Source organism: Phaethon aethereus (genome assembly GCF_964289735.1).
Source record: "Phaethon aethereus genome assembly, chromosome: 7".
NCBI classification, from domain to species: Eukaryota; Metazoa; Chordata; class Aves; order Phaethontiformes; family Phaethontidae; genus Phaethon; species Phaethon aethereus.
The window spans coordinates 31,729,121-31,747,250 of NC_138583.1; the positions used below are offsets into that span (position 1 = coordinate 31,729,121).

The following is an 18,130-nucleotide window of genomic DNA, read 5'->3' on the forward strand; positions in this document are numbered from 1 at the left end:
CAGACTAACGTGCCATTTTCTTTTACTTCTAACTTTCTCAAATACATTTTTACATAATTTCTAATATTTCTCATATTACAAAACAGTATTTTAAAAGTTCCAGGTAATTAATTTTGGCCAATTCTAAGATTTTTAAACATGAACAGAGCAGGTGTTCAGCACACAGGAATTTTACAGTAAGATTCCTTAAATTGCCTCATGTTATATCTTTGTATGATGTACCCTCATGATCTCAACAGTTAGAAAGCTAATCCCGTTACCCATGTTAAATCAGGCCTCGCTCAGATCCATTAATTCCAGTAGCTCTATTTTATTTGAATAAAAATATCAGAATCCAATCTATGAAGATCAAATTTAATTTGAGTTTTAAAGTCTGTAACTGAAGTTTCAAAGATGCTTTCAAAGAAAAAAAAACTTTAATTAATTCTAAAGATAGCAGCATTCCAATGCTTGAAAATGCAATTAGAGCTTTTTCAAATTAATTTTATTTGTTTATTCTTACTAAAACTTATAGTGGTTCAAAAGACAGAAACTAATGGAAGGCTTCATTGCTATATATTCTAAACTCATATTCTTCAAGGATGGTTTGCATTCCACATTACAAGATGTGGGTATGGACAAAAGAAGTGAAGAAACTTTAAACTCTCAAATGTCTTAGGACAATATATTCCTCGTTCCTTCATTTCTCCAAAGTATATGGATCTCATGAGGAGCTAAGATGAAAAACCTAAGCCTAATCATACAGTTGTGTTTATACAGAAACATTATTCAATTCCTTTCAAATTCCCTTTAGCTCTATTCAGTTCCCTTTAGCTGTACTATTTCCCTCATAGGACTTTGGATGCATTTTGGGAGACTACAAAAATAACTGCATTCCCTTAAAAATGAAAGAAAAGCAAAATGAATGCCATAGACCAAAACAGAACTAAAGCCTATTTGGTTCCACAAATGCAGAACTACAACTTGTCAAGCTTATAATACCACTTCTGTAGGAGAGCTGAAATCTAAGAGATCGTGTATGGTCTTCAGTGCCACTTGCACACATTTAGAGCTGCAAAGCTTCTAAGATTTCTAAAAATACTGGCAGGGAAAAGATGCTTAACTGTCTACTAACTTTCTACCATTTCACAGCTCTTTAACTTCTTCTCCTAACTGAATTTACATTTTATTTCTCATGGAATGGGAAAGTTTCCACAAGGAAACACATTTCAGTGCGATATGTAACAACACCACAATAGAAACTTATAGCGCATACATGTACAAGGATAAAATTTGGCAAAGTAAGGCTCACCTTTTGGAATGACCCTACCATAAGGATCACGCAGTGGCAGTGCATGCACCTTGTAGTGTCATCTGTCAATGCCAAATATATGACACATTCATAGCATGGTGCTGTTGCACACCTCCTTTTCCTTTGAGAGCTTGCTTTCTCATACAGGAAAGCTAAGTGAAAATAGGTCTCACTGCAGTTTCTAAAGTCGTGAGCAATCAGCCACAGTAATCACAGAATCATAGAATCACAGAACAGTTTAGGTTGGAAGGACCCTTTAAGGTAATCTAGTCCAACTCCCCTGCAATGAGCAGGGACATCTTCAATTAGCTGAAGGTTGCTCAGAGCCCCGTCCAACCTGACCTGGGATGTTTCCAGGGATGGGGCATCCACCACCTCTCTGGGAAACCTGTTCCAAGTGCAATGATCAACATCAGCATGGGTATCTCTTACATGTTGCATACCTGGCCATATTGATCTACATTTTCTCTTGCAAAAGTAACATCTGTTCCAGCTGTATGGCTGGCTTTTCCCTTGATTTCTTTTTCATATCTTTGATGATACTTTACCTAATAGGAAAAAAGAAAAGAAAAAGAATCATCTGGATTAGTTTAGTCTGGTGCAGAGATGCTGTATAATAAATAATAATCAATTACATGCACATGTTGACAATAAAAGATTGTCAGAATTCCCATTGCCAACAATCTACAGAAGTCAAATATGCCACTTGAAGATATAAAAACAAAAATAGTGGTGTACTTTTTAATAATGCACTGAGAACATGAGACTTGCCAGTTCAACCCAGACCATTAGTTCAGCATGTTCAGTACCTCTGCTTGTCCGTGGCTAATCCCTGATGGTCTAGCAGGTTAAAAAAAGTAGAACTGCTTGTAATGTAAATTCATGGTTACCACAGAGCACTTTTTTTTACCACAGGGTCATCTGAATGCCATTAATAAATGGGCTTGTTTCTGAAAGATGCTGATATCCCCAATGATCAAGGGAAATTTAGGCCATCAACATTCAAGTTCAGACCATGATTTACACTACCTTTGCTGAAGTCAAAACAATGCCTATAACCTGATTCTGCCCTTTAATCACCATGTGTGTTTGCTGACATAAATGAAGGGTTTTCCACAGATCAAAGGCAAACAAAAACATTTAAATGTTTTAGAATCGGTTCCTTTTGCCTTCAAAATTACAGATCTCTTCCTGTTTTCCTCAATGAATCTTTAACATTTTAAATTCACTTCCATTAGTTAGCAACAATATGCTATCTTTTCCAACAAAAAGAACTTTCCTTTAAGTCTCCAATGACAAAACATGATTAACTGTAGATTTTGAAGCAATATTGATGCCCTGTTACAATGCTTTTTAAAGAATACAGGGGTGTTGGGGTTTTGGTATGTTTGGAGAGGAAAAGAAAGCCCATACAATTCAGTACACCAAGGAGTTTAAAAAAACAACAAAAATGAGATTAAAATGAGTGGAATAGAAAGGTATATTTTACAAATCTATATCTATGTCAAATATATGCATGTGTTTCTGTGTGTGTGTGTATACTTTATATATTTAATTGCTATTCAAGAAACTGCTTTCATAAACGCCTCATCCTGCAACAGCACAAGAGAAGGAATGGGAGAATAAACTGTAAGGACTCATTGGGAGCATGGAAAGTCATGGCAAACCAGAGCTCTGCAAACACAGCCTTCTGATACAAGGTCACCCAGAAATATTATAGCTATGAAAATTAGAGCTGCACTTCAGTTCTTCTAACTCATACTGGGTTGGGCATAATGAAATCAAAGACCTCCAGCTGACTCCTTATTGTCTTCCTTCTCAGTTGTATGCAACAGGAGGCTGGGTAAAGTGGACACTTTTGCCCACAAAAATCCACAGTGTTGATTCACAAATAAAATACCTAATTTTCTCTTTGTGCATAAAAATCAGCTTTGTCCCTGCAAAAGGCAATCACTTGAAAATCTGTGTATGAAGTGCACTGCCAGCATAACTTCACAATGCTCATGGAATTTCCATCAGTAAACATTTTAATCCAAAATTTGTGTGGGAATTAATTATTTTCTTCCAGAAAAGAGACTTTGCTTTGCACACTTACATCACTGGCTAATTCATTTGCTCTCTTGGCTATTTGATAAGCTGGAGTGATCATAGCAGGAAAGCTGCCTTTGCCTTTCCGTTCTTCAAAGTCTTCTGTGTATTTCAGCTGTGAAAATCCAAGACAATTCAGGAGCAATTAGATCAAATGTATCTTATTTACACACATAATCAGTTCTTAAAGTTGCCAAGTCAGGTGTTCAATGGCTGTCATCTGCCAAAAGGAAGACAAACATGAAGTGTGAATCTACCTCCATGCGTATGCTTTGCAACGTAGTCTTTAACCACTTGACAGCATATCTTCTCCAGGACCTGTGTGTCTCATTGAGAGGATAGGATGGATTACAGTTGTTTAAAGAAAATACTGAAGTTGCCTGCACAATGTCTGCTCTATGAATATAATTAAGGAAGCTTCCTTCTTTACTTTGCATGGCAGCCAGTTGCTGGGTATAGAACAGGCTAGTTCTCTGCCTTCAGTTCTGACAGCCAGCTAGTCCTTAAAACAGCCTAGAACTGAATATTGTCTTTATGAATTGAAGTATTAAATGCTTAATGGTAAAATGGATCAAGAATGTTTCAAGAGTCTGCCTTTCAAATATTAATTTTTTACTTTATGTTAATATTTTGAAGTGATCCTAAGAGCCACTTGCAGAGTCAAAAACAGCTCAACCTATTTTGTTTCACTTACATCACTTGAAAGCTGTCCTCCAACCTTTGCATGAAGTATATCTGGAGTGTCTACAACAGAGGTGAACTTCGAAACTCTCTCTTCATGTCCCCGCTTATATTCTACCTGAAGGAGAAAACATATAAAATACATATTACAAACAATAAGCAGCAAATACACGTTTTCTATCAGAAAGCTTCAAGAGAAAATGAGCAACAGCAGTCATGACACTGCCCACTGAACAGTCAAGCCATCAGTATATTTAAGCCCTAATTTCCTTAAGGTGAATGCTGGAAGCAGACAGAAATGGACCCAGATAATCAAATTTTCAAATTATACTAGATTTATGTGAGCCATACATTTGATTAAAATGTTATGAGAATAGTCATTAATGGCCCAAAACACTGAAATCATAATGCAATGACAATGCAGTGCTTGCAAAAAGCAATGCAATACTTTAAAATCTTTTCTACAGGATTTATTTTCACTTGATCTTTTTCAGCTGAATGTTTATTTTTATAAATAAGCAATTTTCTGTGCATATATTTAAAATAGCTTGTATATTAATTAAATATTACAGTATTTTAATTCAATATCATGGTATTTAACTTCAAATAATAAAGCAAGCTAAAAAGTCAGATGTAAGTAAATAGATTAATAAAGTGATAAAGTAAAAATAAAGGTAATGAGTTAAACATTTTAGAGTGATTCACAATCTCTTTCAGGTTGTGATAAAATTACAGCAAATGTTGATACATCTTTCGGGAAATACCTATATTGTCATTTATCCTATATGATTGTCTTCCCAAGCCAAGTAGTTTGCCAACCCTTTTTCCTGCATCATGTTAAAGTTTTCTCATTTTATAGAATTAACAGTACAACAAATATTCATCATAGAACCTACTGTCTAAAATGAATGGCCTAAACCCAGAATTCTCCAAATTCAGAAATCTAACACACAATTTAAAAAACTGCAACTTACATTACTGCTTAGTTGGGTAGCTCTCTTAGCAACCTGATAACCTGGAGTGATCATAGCAGGAAAGCTGCCTTTGCCTCTCCGTGGCTCATATTCTTCTGTATATTGAAACTAGAAAATGGACATTTTTTGTTTTGTTGTTACAGAAGAACCCACTGTAGTTCAATGTAATTCCTCTTTTAATGTCTGCTTCCTAAAGATATGTATCACTTTGTTTAAAAATAAACAAATTAAAGAACTCATACCTTACAAGCTTGTTAGGTAGAAATATTTCCTACATGCAAGAGAAAACATTTCCCATTCATATCAATTAGCCACTGTTAATTGGCTATATTGACTGGGTCACTAACCCATTGTATGGGCATAGGCAATCAGACATAATTCAGAAGTTACTTTCATCAGTCATGGAAATACAGTCAATTAAAAGTCTACTCTATGGAAAATAAGACACTCATGAGTTCTGCTCTACTGTGGGAAACATCACTGCCTGCTAGATCAGGTTATAACCAAGGTCACCTCAGATAACATTGGTCAGTAGTTGAAGTGCTTCTCAATTACATAAATCTATAAATGTATGAATTCCAGGATGGGCAATAGCACTGTTATGCAACTTTAACCACTTACATGGTTAAATATTGTTAATGACAGAAGTAAGTATGTCAGTCTCTCCCTTGGTGACATCTTACCAAAGGTTGGCTTTGATGCACTGGTAAGTCTTCAGAATGTAATAGCCCATTAAAATAAACCTATGCCAAACACCATCCCACTTACATCACTCAGAGTCTTCTGTGCCTGTGTTATCCTGACCATCTCAGGATCTGGAATGGTTCCCGAGTACCACGATTTTCCCTCATAGGCAGCATAGTAAGCATTCTACAAAACAAAAATTTAAAAACTACCAATCTTCACCTGTCTTTTAATACACAAACAGCTAAGCTGACAGGAAAAAAAGGAAACACACATTATGGTGTAGAAGTGCAATTTACTGTTTGCAGATGTACAGCACAAGGCCTAGACTCCACATACTTTCAGAATACCAGGGCAGAGCTGGTATAACAAGAATTGACACCGAGATGTCAGGATCTAGGATCCTGGGGTGAGACTCAAATAATTCCCCCTGGGAATCAAACCACTTGTTGCGAAGCTCCAGTGTCAGTAGAAAGAAGATATGTTGACTATGGCTGTACATGCAGCAGTCCAAACAGCTAACTGTATAGATACACTCTTCCTTCGTTGTCTTCCGATTCTTGCACCCTCAGCTATAATTAAGCTATGCTGCCTTGAAAAGTTTAGCCAAACAACAAGCAATGGCTTTTTTAACATTGAAATGTTCTGAGTAAAACCCTATTAATCAGGACTGCCAAGGTCGACCCTTGGTCTTCTGCAGGCCAGGGGCTTGGAGACTTGAATGGTATTTCTTACCTGGGTGGCCAGTTGTTGGGCTTTATAGGCAGCTTCAATTTCTCTGGACCTTGCATCCCATTGAAAGACTGATTTGAATTGTTCACCCTCTTCTCGATATTTTATCTAAAAAAAAAATTGGCTTGGTATTAGCAGTTTGTTAGTACAGACAAATACTCCCCCTTCTCAGGAGAGGAAAAAGAAGGGAGAGAAAAAAGGTGAACACAGACTCTTAGTCCACAGTGATATGGAGTAACATGAACTATAGCAAAAAAACAAGATGGATGCAAAACAAAGCAACAGAAACGATGCAGTTCCCACCACAACAAATCCACTTAAGTGCCTGCTAGTTTTAGCTACAACTTAAACCAGTCTAAAAGAAGGCTACTTCCAAAAACACCTCTGGCTCTACTAGGTGACACTTCTTGTATCACACACTGACACCATCAGACAGGCAGCTGTTGGGGAAATTGGATCAGGGAATTAGTATGTAGTTTTTTGCTGTGTTAGCTTTCAGCGATATCAGTTCCTTCACCTGCCTCACTGCAAAAATCATCAATACCAACATAAGAGAAGCAGAGGAACAATGTGACTACACAGAACTAATTCTCTGGGTGGCAGCATCAACATGACTCAGCCCAAGAAGATTTACTCTAGTCATAATATTTACCTGTGTCTCTGTGTTAGATCTCCAATTGCTACAGACCAGCCTGGTTTTCAGTGCCAGCTAATAACTTTGCCCTGAAGACACATTTATATATGATATGGATGCAGAAAGCAAAGGACTATGACAAGCACATCTGATACACCAAAACTCCACAGCCCACAAGAAAATACCAACCACCTTCATAAAGCCTGCAAAACTCTCCATCTTTTCCTCCTTCTCCCTCGTTAGACCAAAACCACTTACGTTAGACCAAACCCAACCTGCTTATGTACAAAAAGGCCACATAGCCTGTAGCTCTATGTCATGCAAAGACTATGCAAGTACTTCCTCCATGCCACCCATTCTTGGAAAAGGAGTCTCCATGGAAGAGAAGATTTGGTTTAGCCCTAAGGTCAAAGCTCTACTCTCTAATCCACATCCAGATTCTACCTAAGATTTTTTTCTATTATTGGAGCTGCACATATGTAAAGAAGCAGCGCATTAGATCTAAAAGCTGGCATGAAGTTGTGAAAGAATAATTTGGTCTTTAGATAATACTTTTTGGGCAAGTAATCTCGGAGGATTGAAATCCCCAGGAATTTTTAAGCAGAACACATCAATGCAGCATTAGATAAAACAACTATTACCTGGTGGGTAATATTTTACTCTCCTATTTCCCTGCACAGTGGCTGTGAAGTATCATGACTGTGTAAATATAAATTACTGCTGCATTTAGTCCTGGGTCATCGTTTTCCTACTGTTAATTTTATCATGACAGCACACAGAAATACAACTGAAATCACAGGTCTGTTATACAACTATCTACAGATGCAAAAAATAACAGTTCCTGTCCTGAAGAGTGCTGGACAGAAAAATCACTGAGCATGTGTACCATTATCCACATTTTATAAATTAAGTACAGAGAGAGAGAGAGATGAATGATTAGTCTGCTTACACAGATATTCTGTGTAGAGGGAGGGAGCTGAATTTCTATCTCTGCATTTGAGTTGGTGTCTCAACATAAGGCTTATCGGAGAACATTATGTTAGGATTGAAGAAACATGTTACATTTTTTGTATAAACAATAATCTTACCTAAAAAAACCCAACAATACCGTAGCAATTGAAACATTTTCTCAAGTTAGCATTATTTCATACATTTACCAATAAAAAAATTTTCCTACATTCAAAAGTTCTACAGAAGTTCTAGTAACCTTTAAGTAAGTACTGCAGAATCAGCTTCTTTACAATTTTCTTAGCAAATTTCTTAGCAATTTTCTCAGCAACTTTCTTAGCAATTTTCTCAGCAACATTCTTAGCAATTTTCTCTCGCAGAACCTCATTATGTGATTGAAAAGGACAGAAGGTGCCTTAGGTGTGAAAACAAGGGAAAGTGATCTTTGAGCTATAATTTGTCTGGTGTGTATATTCACATGCACTGGAAGCATCGGAGTCTCATATCACTGCCTAAAAACAGAAATAGAACCTGCAGTAATCCCAAACTCATTCCTGACCAGATCTGTCATACACAGTTTAAAGTAAGTGTGATAGTCACTGCTGAAATAGTTACTGCCTATGATATTGCACATCCTGATACTGTACAAGAATGCTAAAGAAAAGATAGTGTCTGATAAAGGCTATTAAATGTACATCAACTTTGTACAGCTAATACAGAACATCAGAATGAACGTAGCACACGATAATCTAAGAAATACAACTTCCTTTTCTTATGTTAATGATGGCAAATCACACTGAAATGCTTTGGTTTGCTTACTAAACATAGTCATGCAGTGAATAGTACTTCTAGAGTATCAAAAGACATGACATTCAAGAAAATAGTATTACAGATAGCATTACACATAGAAGTGAGATAGCTATCAATTATTGGCTGTTTCTGTGTTTCTTCTTTCATGAAATTCTTAGAAATGCAAGTTTGAAACAAATGTATCTGGAAAAAAACAGTGAAAGACAGAAAACAATGGCGTTTGAAAGGAAAAAAGTCTTTGAGCACCTCTAGAGGTTTGCCGGGGCACAACAGCCTTTTAGAGAATAGATGCAGTTAAAAAAGCATGGGAAACTAGTCCATCCTCAACGTTTTAGCAAAACATTTTCAGCAAAAGCATGCAAAGTTCCCCAGATTTTGTGTTTTCTCACAAAAGGGAAATATCATCTTAGGTTTGTCAGAAACACTTGACAAAGTATTTATGAGAACTTTTGCCCATGTCCTACTGAGATAGAATCTATTTTTTATTTCATGTCTTTTAGTATCAGTTTCAGAAGAGATCATAAAGCAAGTAGGTCATTCTTGTTTCAAATGGCTGTGTAAACCTCCCCGATTTAGTTACTAAGTTTACATAGCTCTGGGTAGTAACTCTTGCAATTTATGTGAACAATGCTTCCATGTAGATTATCAGATACAGCAGGTGAGAAACTGCTATCCATTTTTCTTTCTGAAAGTAGAAGCAAATTCAGATCTAATCTTTCTTTCTTATGAGGGAATGCATTTTAAAAATTATGATTCAAATCCGGGCTGAGATCTTACTGCTTTAAATGAACACAGGATGGTAAGTAAAGAATACATACCTACATTATGTAAAGAATACATTTTTAAAACAAGACATAAATATGATATCAAAAAGTAAAGGAAAGCTAAACACATTTGGCCTTCAAGCTTCTTACCTCACTTACCACTTCTGACAGTTTTTTTGCATTTATATTTATCGGTGTCTCAAATACGCTTGTGAACGCATTGTTTTTTGGATTATGTCTAAAAAAGGAAAGTGTAAAAGTATATTAGGAATGTACCAGACAGCCCATCAGAAAGGTTCTTTTTGAGCTCTCAAAAACACAATACCAGCCTCCACCTCTCTATACATAACTTTTTCCCCACTCATACACAGATCTCAGATTACATTCAAGTTATTATTGTATGGAGTAGGTGCCTAGAGCAAAATTAATTTTAATGATCGTCATATCAATGCTGTGTTTCTAATAACAAAAGAGAATAATAGAATAAAAAACAACTGTCATCTCTCCTTTTTCTGCTGACAAATTTGACAGGAATTGATCATTATAAAATAAAAACTTCCTAGAACAAACCAACTCCAAAATCTGCATTTTATACATTTTCCTGATGATTAGCTCAACCTTTTTAACTCTTAACTGCTGATTTGGAAAGTACTGAATTTTATGGTTGGGTTTATTTTCTTCCCACAATACTGAAATGGAACTTAATTTGCTATCTTTTAACACACTGGACAAGTGAGGAAGTTGGATATACAGTAACAAGAGTTTCCCAAGTGATTCACGTAAATCCAAAGATGTGCATGAAGGCATTAACAGTACATAATTTCACATCATACATGGGACCAGGCTCAGTCCAATGGTGATCTTCTATTACTTTAAAATGACCTGGCACTTTAAACCTTTGCTTTAAAAAAAAGAAAAGGAAACACACTTACGCTTGACAGTAAGGCTTTTTCTCATGGCTAACAAAGTTGTTTACTGTTAACATCATCTTGCATACTTCGCAGTGAAAACACGCTTTGTGCCATGTCTAGAAATACCACAAAACAGAAACCAAACAGACATGATTTGTATTTCATTATTATTCTGTTGAGTTTTAAATCTCGGTGTTGATCTTTAACATTCATTTAATGAATTTGAAGAATTCTTCTTCAAATATATGCTTATTATTAACTCATTTCAGTTCTGAACCCAGTTATGAGTAAAGAATTTTTGGAACTGAGCGATCTGCACTGTGTTAAAAGTGCCAGTCTATTCATTTATTATAGTCCAATATAATAAAGAAAGACAACTGACCTGATCTATACAGTTAATCTTCTCAGCAGGGTAAACCCCATAGCCACATCTAGCACACGGCTGCACATTCATCTTGAAATCCACAGAGTAAAAAATATATAAGTTTATACAAAAGGTTCAAAGAGTATGAAAGTGACTTTTTGGCCTGTGCAAAGCACGCTCTAGACACTCCTGTCAAGGCCTTTTGCTGTGGTCAATGGCTCCCATTAAAGCTCCAGATTGAAGTCTGTTGCTCCGTTTGCTGACCTTCTGTTTCAAAGTCAGCTGCAGGCTGGCTTTTAAAGCTGCCAGTTAGTAAGAGTGGTTATTTTGGCAACTGTGTCAGTGCGTAAGGGAGGGTAGCAATATCTTTCTCTAAATAGAAGAATGAACTCACAGAAACGAATCACGTCCATGTGAACGTTACAGTCTGATCATTTAGTATTTCAGTTTTGCCGTAAAGCCAGTTGTCATAAGCCCACAATGAAAAGTATATACAGCAGCAGCAGCAATTTATCATAGTCTCTCCTCACCCTGATATACAGCAAGTGACCTCATGAAGAGCTACTCTGTGTTTAGGAACGGCCTTATATTAGAAGGAGGTATCACCAGAGACACAGGCCAGAGATGGGTTTGGAGCTTCCTGGCCCTTTGTTGGATCTAGAAGAGGTACACTGCCATTGTCCCAACCAAGTCATCAGTTTCTTCCCTTGGTGCCAGCTCAGTTTCACCTTGCATGTTATGGGCAGCAGAGCAGAGCACACTCATTTCTCATGTCTTTCTATTTCATCAACATATCACTCCATCTCCACGTATAGGAGGATGCACAGTGAAATGGGCAGAGCCTCTTACCTCAAAAGAGTTCTAAACAAGATGGATACAACTGCAAACATCTATCTCCTACAGGAAAAACTTCAGAAAGGAACCATTTACTTTTGAATAGAATGAAAAAAGTAGCCTTTAACAGTGTTCACAAAGAGTAGGCTGGCACAGATCAGAATATAAAACTTCCTTAGCCAAATAATGATAAGGAATTACTATGCCTGATATCAGGATTCAAGCAAGTTGTGAAGTCTGCTCTGAACAAAAGAAGCTATTAAATTCTACCAGCTACAAATGGTCAGGATTTGAGATTTACATCTCACCTAATCTTAATGCCTCCAGATGCAGGGCTCCATAACCCTGGGAGACAGCTAAGAGTTATCTCAATCCAAGTAAAAATCTACTTAATCATCCATGCATCTGCACCACTTCCCATACCTGCAGCAGTCTTGGGATATTGCTGAGCACTTTCCTTTTCTGTAAATTACGAACAATTCAATCAAAATAATTTCTGGCTAAACCTTCTGGGTATGCTTAGAGAGCCTCCTATTCATGTCTCGATGGAGATACACGGTTCTGCTTAACTTATTATTACTTTTACTGAATGCTGACAATGTACTGGCACAATGTACGGTCAGCAACTGGTGTGCTGAAAATAGAGTCTCTAATCTGAAGAGCAATGGGTATGGCACAAAGTCCTGAAAACATCTGAGGCCTTTCAAAGTAAGTAATTAATATCAGTATGTAAACAGATGTATTTTCATTTTAAAAAAATGTTCACAAAACATAACTTCTTGTATTAAAATAACTGCTGAATTACCTCATGCTATTTCTTTTGTGATAAGAAGCGATTTTATGTTGACCAAGTTACATCACAATAATATTTACTATGCTCACACCTGTGAACTAAAATAATTTGGAAGTCTTCCAGTTCTCATCTCGCACAGCTTTTCGTCTTGTCCCAGATTGCCATTCTGTTTATGCAAGTGACCTATATTAGGGTCACAGTGGCCAGGCTGTCCCCTCTTTATTTAGCACTGGGCACACTACCAGCTGCTGCATCTTTGTTTTCATCTATTCCAAGAGTCACCATATTGTATATTTTCTAGATAGTCCTAGTTGTCTTCATGCTATCTGAATCCATGCTAGAACCCTTGTCTCACACTTTGGCAAGAAAAAAGGTGCATGACTTGCTCCTGTTCCAGCACAGACAATACATTTCTTAAGGCCCTCCTGAAATGAGTTCTGAGAGGTGCTGACAGCAGGACATTCCTGAACCACAAAAAAACATAAAGACTTGGCAACTACAGAACAAATCATTCATCCAGGAGTCACCTGAACACTGACAATCAGGATAGGACTCCAGCCTGGAGCATCAGTGTATACAGTCCATCGGCACTGTGTACACAGAGACTATACTAGAGGTCCTTGAGAAGAATGAGAGCATGTGCTCCTTCCAAGAGGCCTGTCAGACAGCTAGAAGCCCTTTATTTCACAGATAAAACTTACTTGACTTCACTTCAAGATATACAAAGCCTGTTTGTTTCTTTTCAGAGCGACGCATACTATCGGCTTGGCTGGAAGTCAGCAAACACATTTTCCAAGTTCTCCTGCTTCTCCCAAGTTACAGCATGTTCAAGAAGAGAAGCACGATAAGCCACAACGCTCTATACAGCTACTGTCTTTCCGAGCCATGCTACTTCCCTCACATCCATCATGTACCAGTTCTGCTGAAGTCTATTGAAGATTTCCCCATTTTTGAGCACCTCAAAACTGTCCTGTTGTGTGGTCACCGCCCTGGTTTAAAACTCAGTTGCTAACGGAAAAGACAGCCTATTGAAAAACAAGCATTGTAGGGTCTCATTACAAAGTATGCACTGCATTTTGATCATGCAAGGAATTAAATCACAAAACCAGTGCAAGTTTGTTATCTTGACAAATCTTAGCAAGACATTTTCTCTTCAGTTAAAAGCTCATTGTGGCTTTTTTCCTCCTTTAGTAAGGCCTCATAAAGGCTCTTTGATATCAATGAAAATCTTAAAAGGCTTTACTTAACAGTAGAACCTTAATCAATGTGGTTTAAAAGTACTGCAGTTACGTGTAAAGTACAAGGAGTCAGTACCTTGAAAGTGCAAATTAGTAGGAAGAAACATTGTTACCTCTCCAACCTCCTTAAATTCATTGAATTAACTACACAGAAAACTTGGAGCATGTCTGCATCCTGAATCAGAATCTAAAAAGCAGCATTAGTTATACAAAGTAACCTGCTAACAGACATTCAAGTCAGGGCCGCCGTCCCCGTCACTCCTGACGAGCGGCTGTGCCCTGCCAGCCACGTGAATAGCAGGAAGCCAGACACCACAAATTATGGCAACCCTATCTTCCTGCTGCTTGCCAAAAAAAAAAGGTGCTGTTTCGCCACTCAAACTGGAGGTGTTATCCACTGTTAAAAGCTGCCTGCAAAAGTTCAAACACTAGCCCAGCCTCATCATAACCTTCTCTGAACCACGTGGTTAATAAGTTACCTGGGCTCAAGCCCTTTTGTCTCCTACAGCCTTTCCATGCGAATCGAATTTAGCATAGTAGCAAATCCAGCTTGCAAAAACATCGAAAGAAAGCTGGAAAAGATTTATCAACACCAGAGTCTCCCAAGACTTGACGAAAAACCTCTAAGGGACTATCTTCCAAACTTGTACAGTAGCTTTTTACATTTTTGCTGTTTTGGAAACCAACCAACAACTGTTTACACTTCATGACGAAAAGGGTTTGTGCTTACACTTTCCCTTTGTTGCCAGTGTCGGGAAAACTTGAGAGTGTGGGGATTTTGCACATGCTTCTAACAGACCAAGAGAAAGCGAGAGAGGAGTATAGAGAAATAGAGAAAAGAACCAACAGGCCAAGAAGGCATCACTGTGACAGCAGAGAAAGAAGAGGCGAGGATGTGCTACAATTTAAGCTGAAATCTTGAAGAAATGTGTGCAAAGCATGCACAGCACAGCCCATGTGCATACAACGAGACCTTCAGTACCCAAACATTCCTATTTATCATGTACCATAACCTAAAAATGAGCCCAATTTAAAACTCGTAAAACATGGCACATGCAACAGATCATCCCTGCCTGATTACAGAAAAATCCCACCCAAACACATACACCAAGTTGACTGAGATGCATTATTCTACGGAATTTCATAAAGTTGTGGTGTGCAAAATCACACCACACAGCTCCCATATTCCTCGCAGCATATCAAAAACCATACATCCTTTCTTGCAAAATGTATAAAATTCTAACAACTGTCATTTAGGAGGGAACAACTTGCAAGTCACTCAAATCCTCCATCCTGAAAGTATCCCCACACCTGCCTCCCAGTACTTAGCAAAGTCCCAATCTGGTTTTCACAGATGTTGTGCAGAACACAGCACACAGTTATTATTCCAGACAGGTACTATTTAGTTGCCTCAAGCCATCTAGTTTGTACCTGCCATCTACCTTTCAATTTCCCAAAGGCACGCTCCATTGTCATCCTGCAGCTGCTTACCTGGTAGTTAAACGCTTATTTTCTACAGTGCCAATATCCAGTCAAAGGATTCATTGTTAATGTTTTTAGGGAGTAGAGTGAGTCTCGGGGGATAAGAGAAGGAATGTTGATGCTACAGGTATTGCACTGCTGGCTCTTCCCCCTGCCCAGTAATCCAATTGCCAGCTGTGCAATTTTATAGATGAGAACTTTTTCCCTTCCTGACCCTTCCCCAGGTAGCAATCACTCCATGCCCTAAAGCAAAATACTTCCTCCTACTTCTACTATCTTTTTAATTTCTCCTTTACTCATTACTGAAAACAAGGAAGATTTTCTGAAGAATCTAGCACCTTATACTGCATTAAAATCAGATAATCTAACATGTAGTTAAGAAAGGTATTGCAGCACACTAAGGAATAAACTTTTCTCTTTGTGAATGCCAGCAACCAACATGAAAAGAAAACAGAAATTGTGGTTTCATCAACAGTTTGAGTCAGAAATACTCATACACAAATGTATTAGTAAATCCTTGAAAATTGGCAAGCATTATCAGATACAATATCACTTTTTCCATAGCAATATAATGACTTTTAGAAAAAAGTCATTTCTAGGTCTGCTAATTTGGCTGTGGGGACCAGATGGCAATGGATAACTATTAAGATATAGGACACAGCTGGTAAATAGCTTCTGGATTTCCTAGGTAACGCCCGTACACATCATCAGGAAACCACATTTGGATGTTCTGAAGTTCAGGTGCCGCTACCAGTCATTGCTGGTGACAGCACAGTCTCCCTCATCTCCTCTCTACACATTTGCTCAAAGACCTATACATTTCCAGTGTCTCTGTTGCCCATAACAATCCATTACGGATTTGGAAGTGATGCTGTGCTCTTGAAAAGAAGCAGCTAACAGATGGCATGAGAGGAACCATGGGATTCTGTTAGTTTGATTTTCAGGAGAAAACTTTGGCTGTGTATCCAACCAGGAGCTACAGGCATAATCCCATGAAGTAGAGACTGGCCCCAGCAGCAGCACGCAGACACACGGCAAGAGCCGCCGCACCATTCAGACTCTCCTCCCATCACATCGAAGCAGTGACCTGTCGTGAAGCAAAAGGCTGTTTGTTACCATGCCTGTGTTTTGTGCCAATTACAAGGCAGTTACACTGAAAAATGTCACTTTGATGTAAATCTCTTCAGGTAGTGAATGTTAAACACCGCGCACTGCTGGGTAGGTGTATGATTTTGCAGAATTGGAGCCTGCATCCAGGAGTAATTAGCAAGACTGCGCCAATCTTCAGTCCATGTACTGGACTGCTGGGCCTGATGCAACGCCTACACAGCAGGATATCGTAATTAGCAGAGATGCAACACGGAATAATTGGAAAGATAAGGAAATGCCACTGAAGTTTCTATAACGGAAAAAATTTCCTTGTATCTAGACAATCTCGTGTCGCCATGAAACTTAAGGTTCTTTTGTCGCGGGGGTGTGATAGAACACAGCTGTTGAAAAGTGGTAATTTCCTTTTTGCTGCGATGAAGCTGTCATCACCGGGGAAGCAAGGAGGGCCCGGAGGAGGCACCCGAGCCCCTCTGCCAGGCAGCCGGTTGGGGAGCGGGGCGGGAGGCGCCCTCGCGACCCCCAACCCCACAGCCGCTCCACTGCCGCCGCGCCGGGCCAAGGCAGAGGCCGCGGCCCCCCGGCGCGGCGACGGGCCCGGAGTCCCGCCGCAACAGGCGGAAAGCGCGGCCCCACCGGGACAGGCCCGGGCCGGCGGAGCCCGCCCCGCTGCCGGCCGGTGCGGCACCGCCCCGCCGCTTTCGCTTTCGCTTCTGCCTCGCCGGAGCCCAAGCGCTAAGGCAAGCCCCGGCCCCCTCCCAGCCCCCTGCCCCTCCGCGTCGCGCCGGCCGCCCTCCCTGCTTGCCTGAGGGAGCCCGCTCCGTTCCCCGCCGCCTTCCCGCCTGCCCTCAGTCTGTCCCCTCTGGCCGGCAGCCCCGGGGCCCGGCCCGCGGCTCTTCTCTGACGCCCGCGGCAGAAGGGGTGGGAGGAAGGGGCTCTCCCTCAAGCACTCTCGTCCCAAACACTGGACGCTTGGGCCCCTCAGGTGGCCGCACCGGCTGCACAACTGTTTCCTGAGAGAGGGCAAAAGTACTTGCAGTGGGGTTTGCGGTGCGTGTAGCTGGTAGCGCTGGCGGTGCTGGTTTCCTCCCCTCGCGGCTGTGCCTTCCTGGGTGTGGGGCTTCTCCTCGGCCGCTTCAGTGCCCACCCGTGGCCTGAATGCTCTTCGATTCCTATTTTTTTAAAAGATTATTAAAAAATGTATTTGTCTGTCAAAGCCGAATCTAGACTCCAGCTTTTGGGAAGCTCAAACACCTCATTCTGTCCCGGACTCAGGCTGGGGTATTGGTGGCTGCAGGGCACAGCGAGCGGCCTCTGAGCTGCTGCAAGGTCACCAAGGTGGTTTTCAAGCTAGGTGTAAACGTGCACTCTTGTGAGTAAATGTGTTATAAAAGTAAGTTTAATCTGCCTAAATATGGGGAAGGGTCTGCATTTCCTCATGAAAACCTGGGGCTGGAGTTAGACAAGGTGGCTCAGTGCATCCCACCATGAGTGAAGGTGGGGGTCGCGCACTGCTTTCTCCGCTGCTTTTCTCAGCCCATCCTGAGCTGGTGCAGATCATTGTGTTACCAGAAAAATGACTCCTTTCTTGTAGTTTTCTGCCAGCTTAATGATCTAAATAAACTTCCTGAGTAGGCAACTCAGTACATGGAAGAAGAGGAGAGAGACACCACCAGGAAAAAGTCATTAGATCAGCTCAGCCATGTTGTCTAGTGGTGCCCTGTGTCACTTTTGAGATGCATGAAGATGTTCTAAGCTTGCACTGGAGTAATGGGAAAAAAAATTGGCTGAAATA

General features: G+C 39.7%; 1 protein-coding gene across 1 annotated transcript in view; it reads right to left on the bottom strand.

Moving 5' to 3' along the window:
- The window catches only part of NRAP (nebulin related anchoring protein), a gene marked incomplete at both ends in the record, with an annotated part of 53,237 nt that extends 42,266 nt beyond the window's left edge, over positions 1-10,971 (bottom strand). Inside the window, 9 exons of the mRNA XM_082002311.1 lie at positions 1,735-1,839; positions 3,387-3,494; positions 4,074-4,178; positions 5,035-5,142; positions 5,803-5,904; positions 6,454-6,558; positions 9,757-9,844; positions 10,539-10,633; positions 10,900-10,971. Coding sequence (XP_081858437.1) covers positions 1,735-1,839; positions 3,387-3,494; positions 4,074-4,178; positions 5,035-5,142; positions 5,803-5,904; positions 6,454-6,558; positions 9,757-9,844; positions 10,539-10,633; positions 10,900-10,971 — 888 coding nt within the window. The remainder of the gene's footprint in view (positions 1-1,734; positions 1,840-3,386; positions 3,495-4,073; positions 4,179-5,034; positions 5,143-5,802; positions 5,905-6,453; positions 6,559-9,756; positions 9,845-10,538; positions 10,634-10,899) is intronic.
- Positions 10,972-18,130: the final 7,159 nt, after the last annotated feature.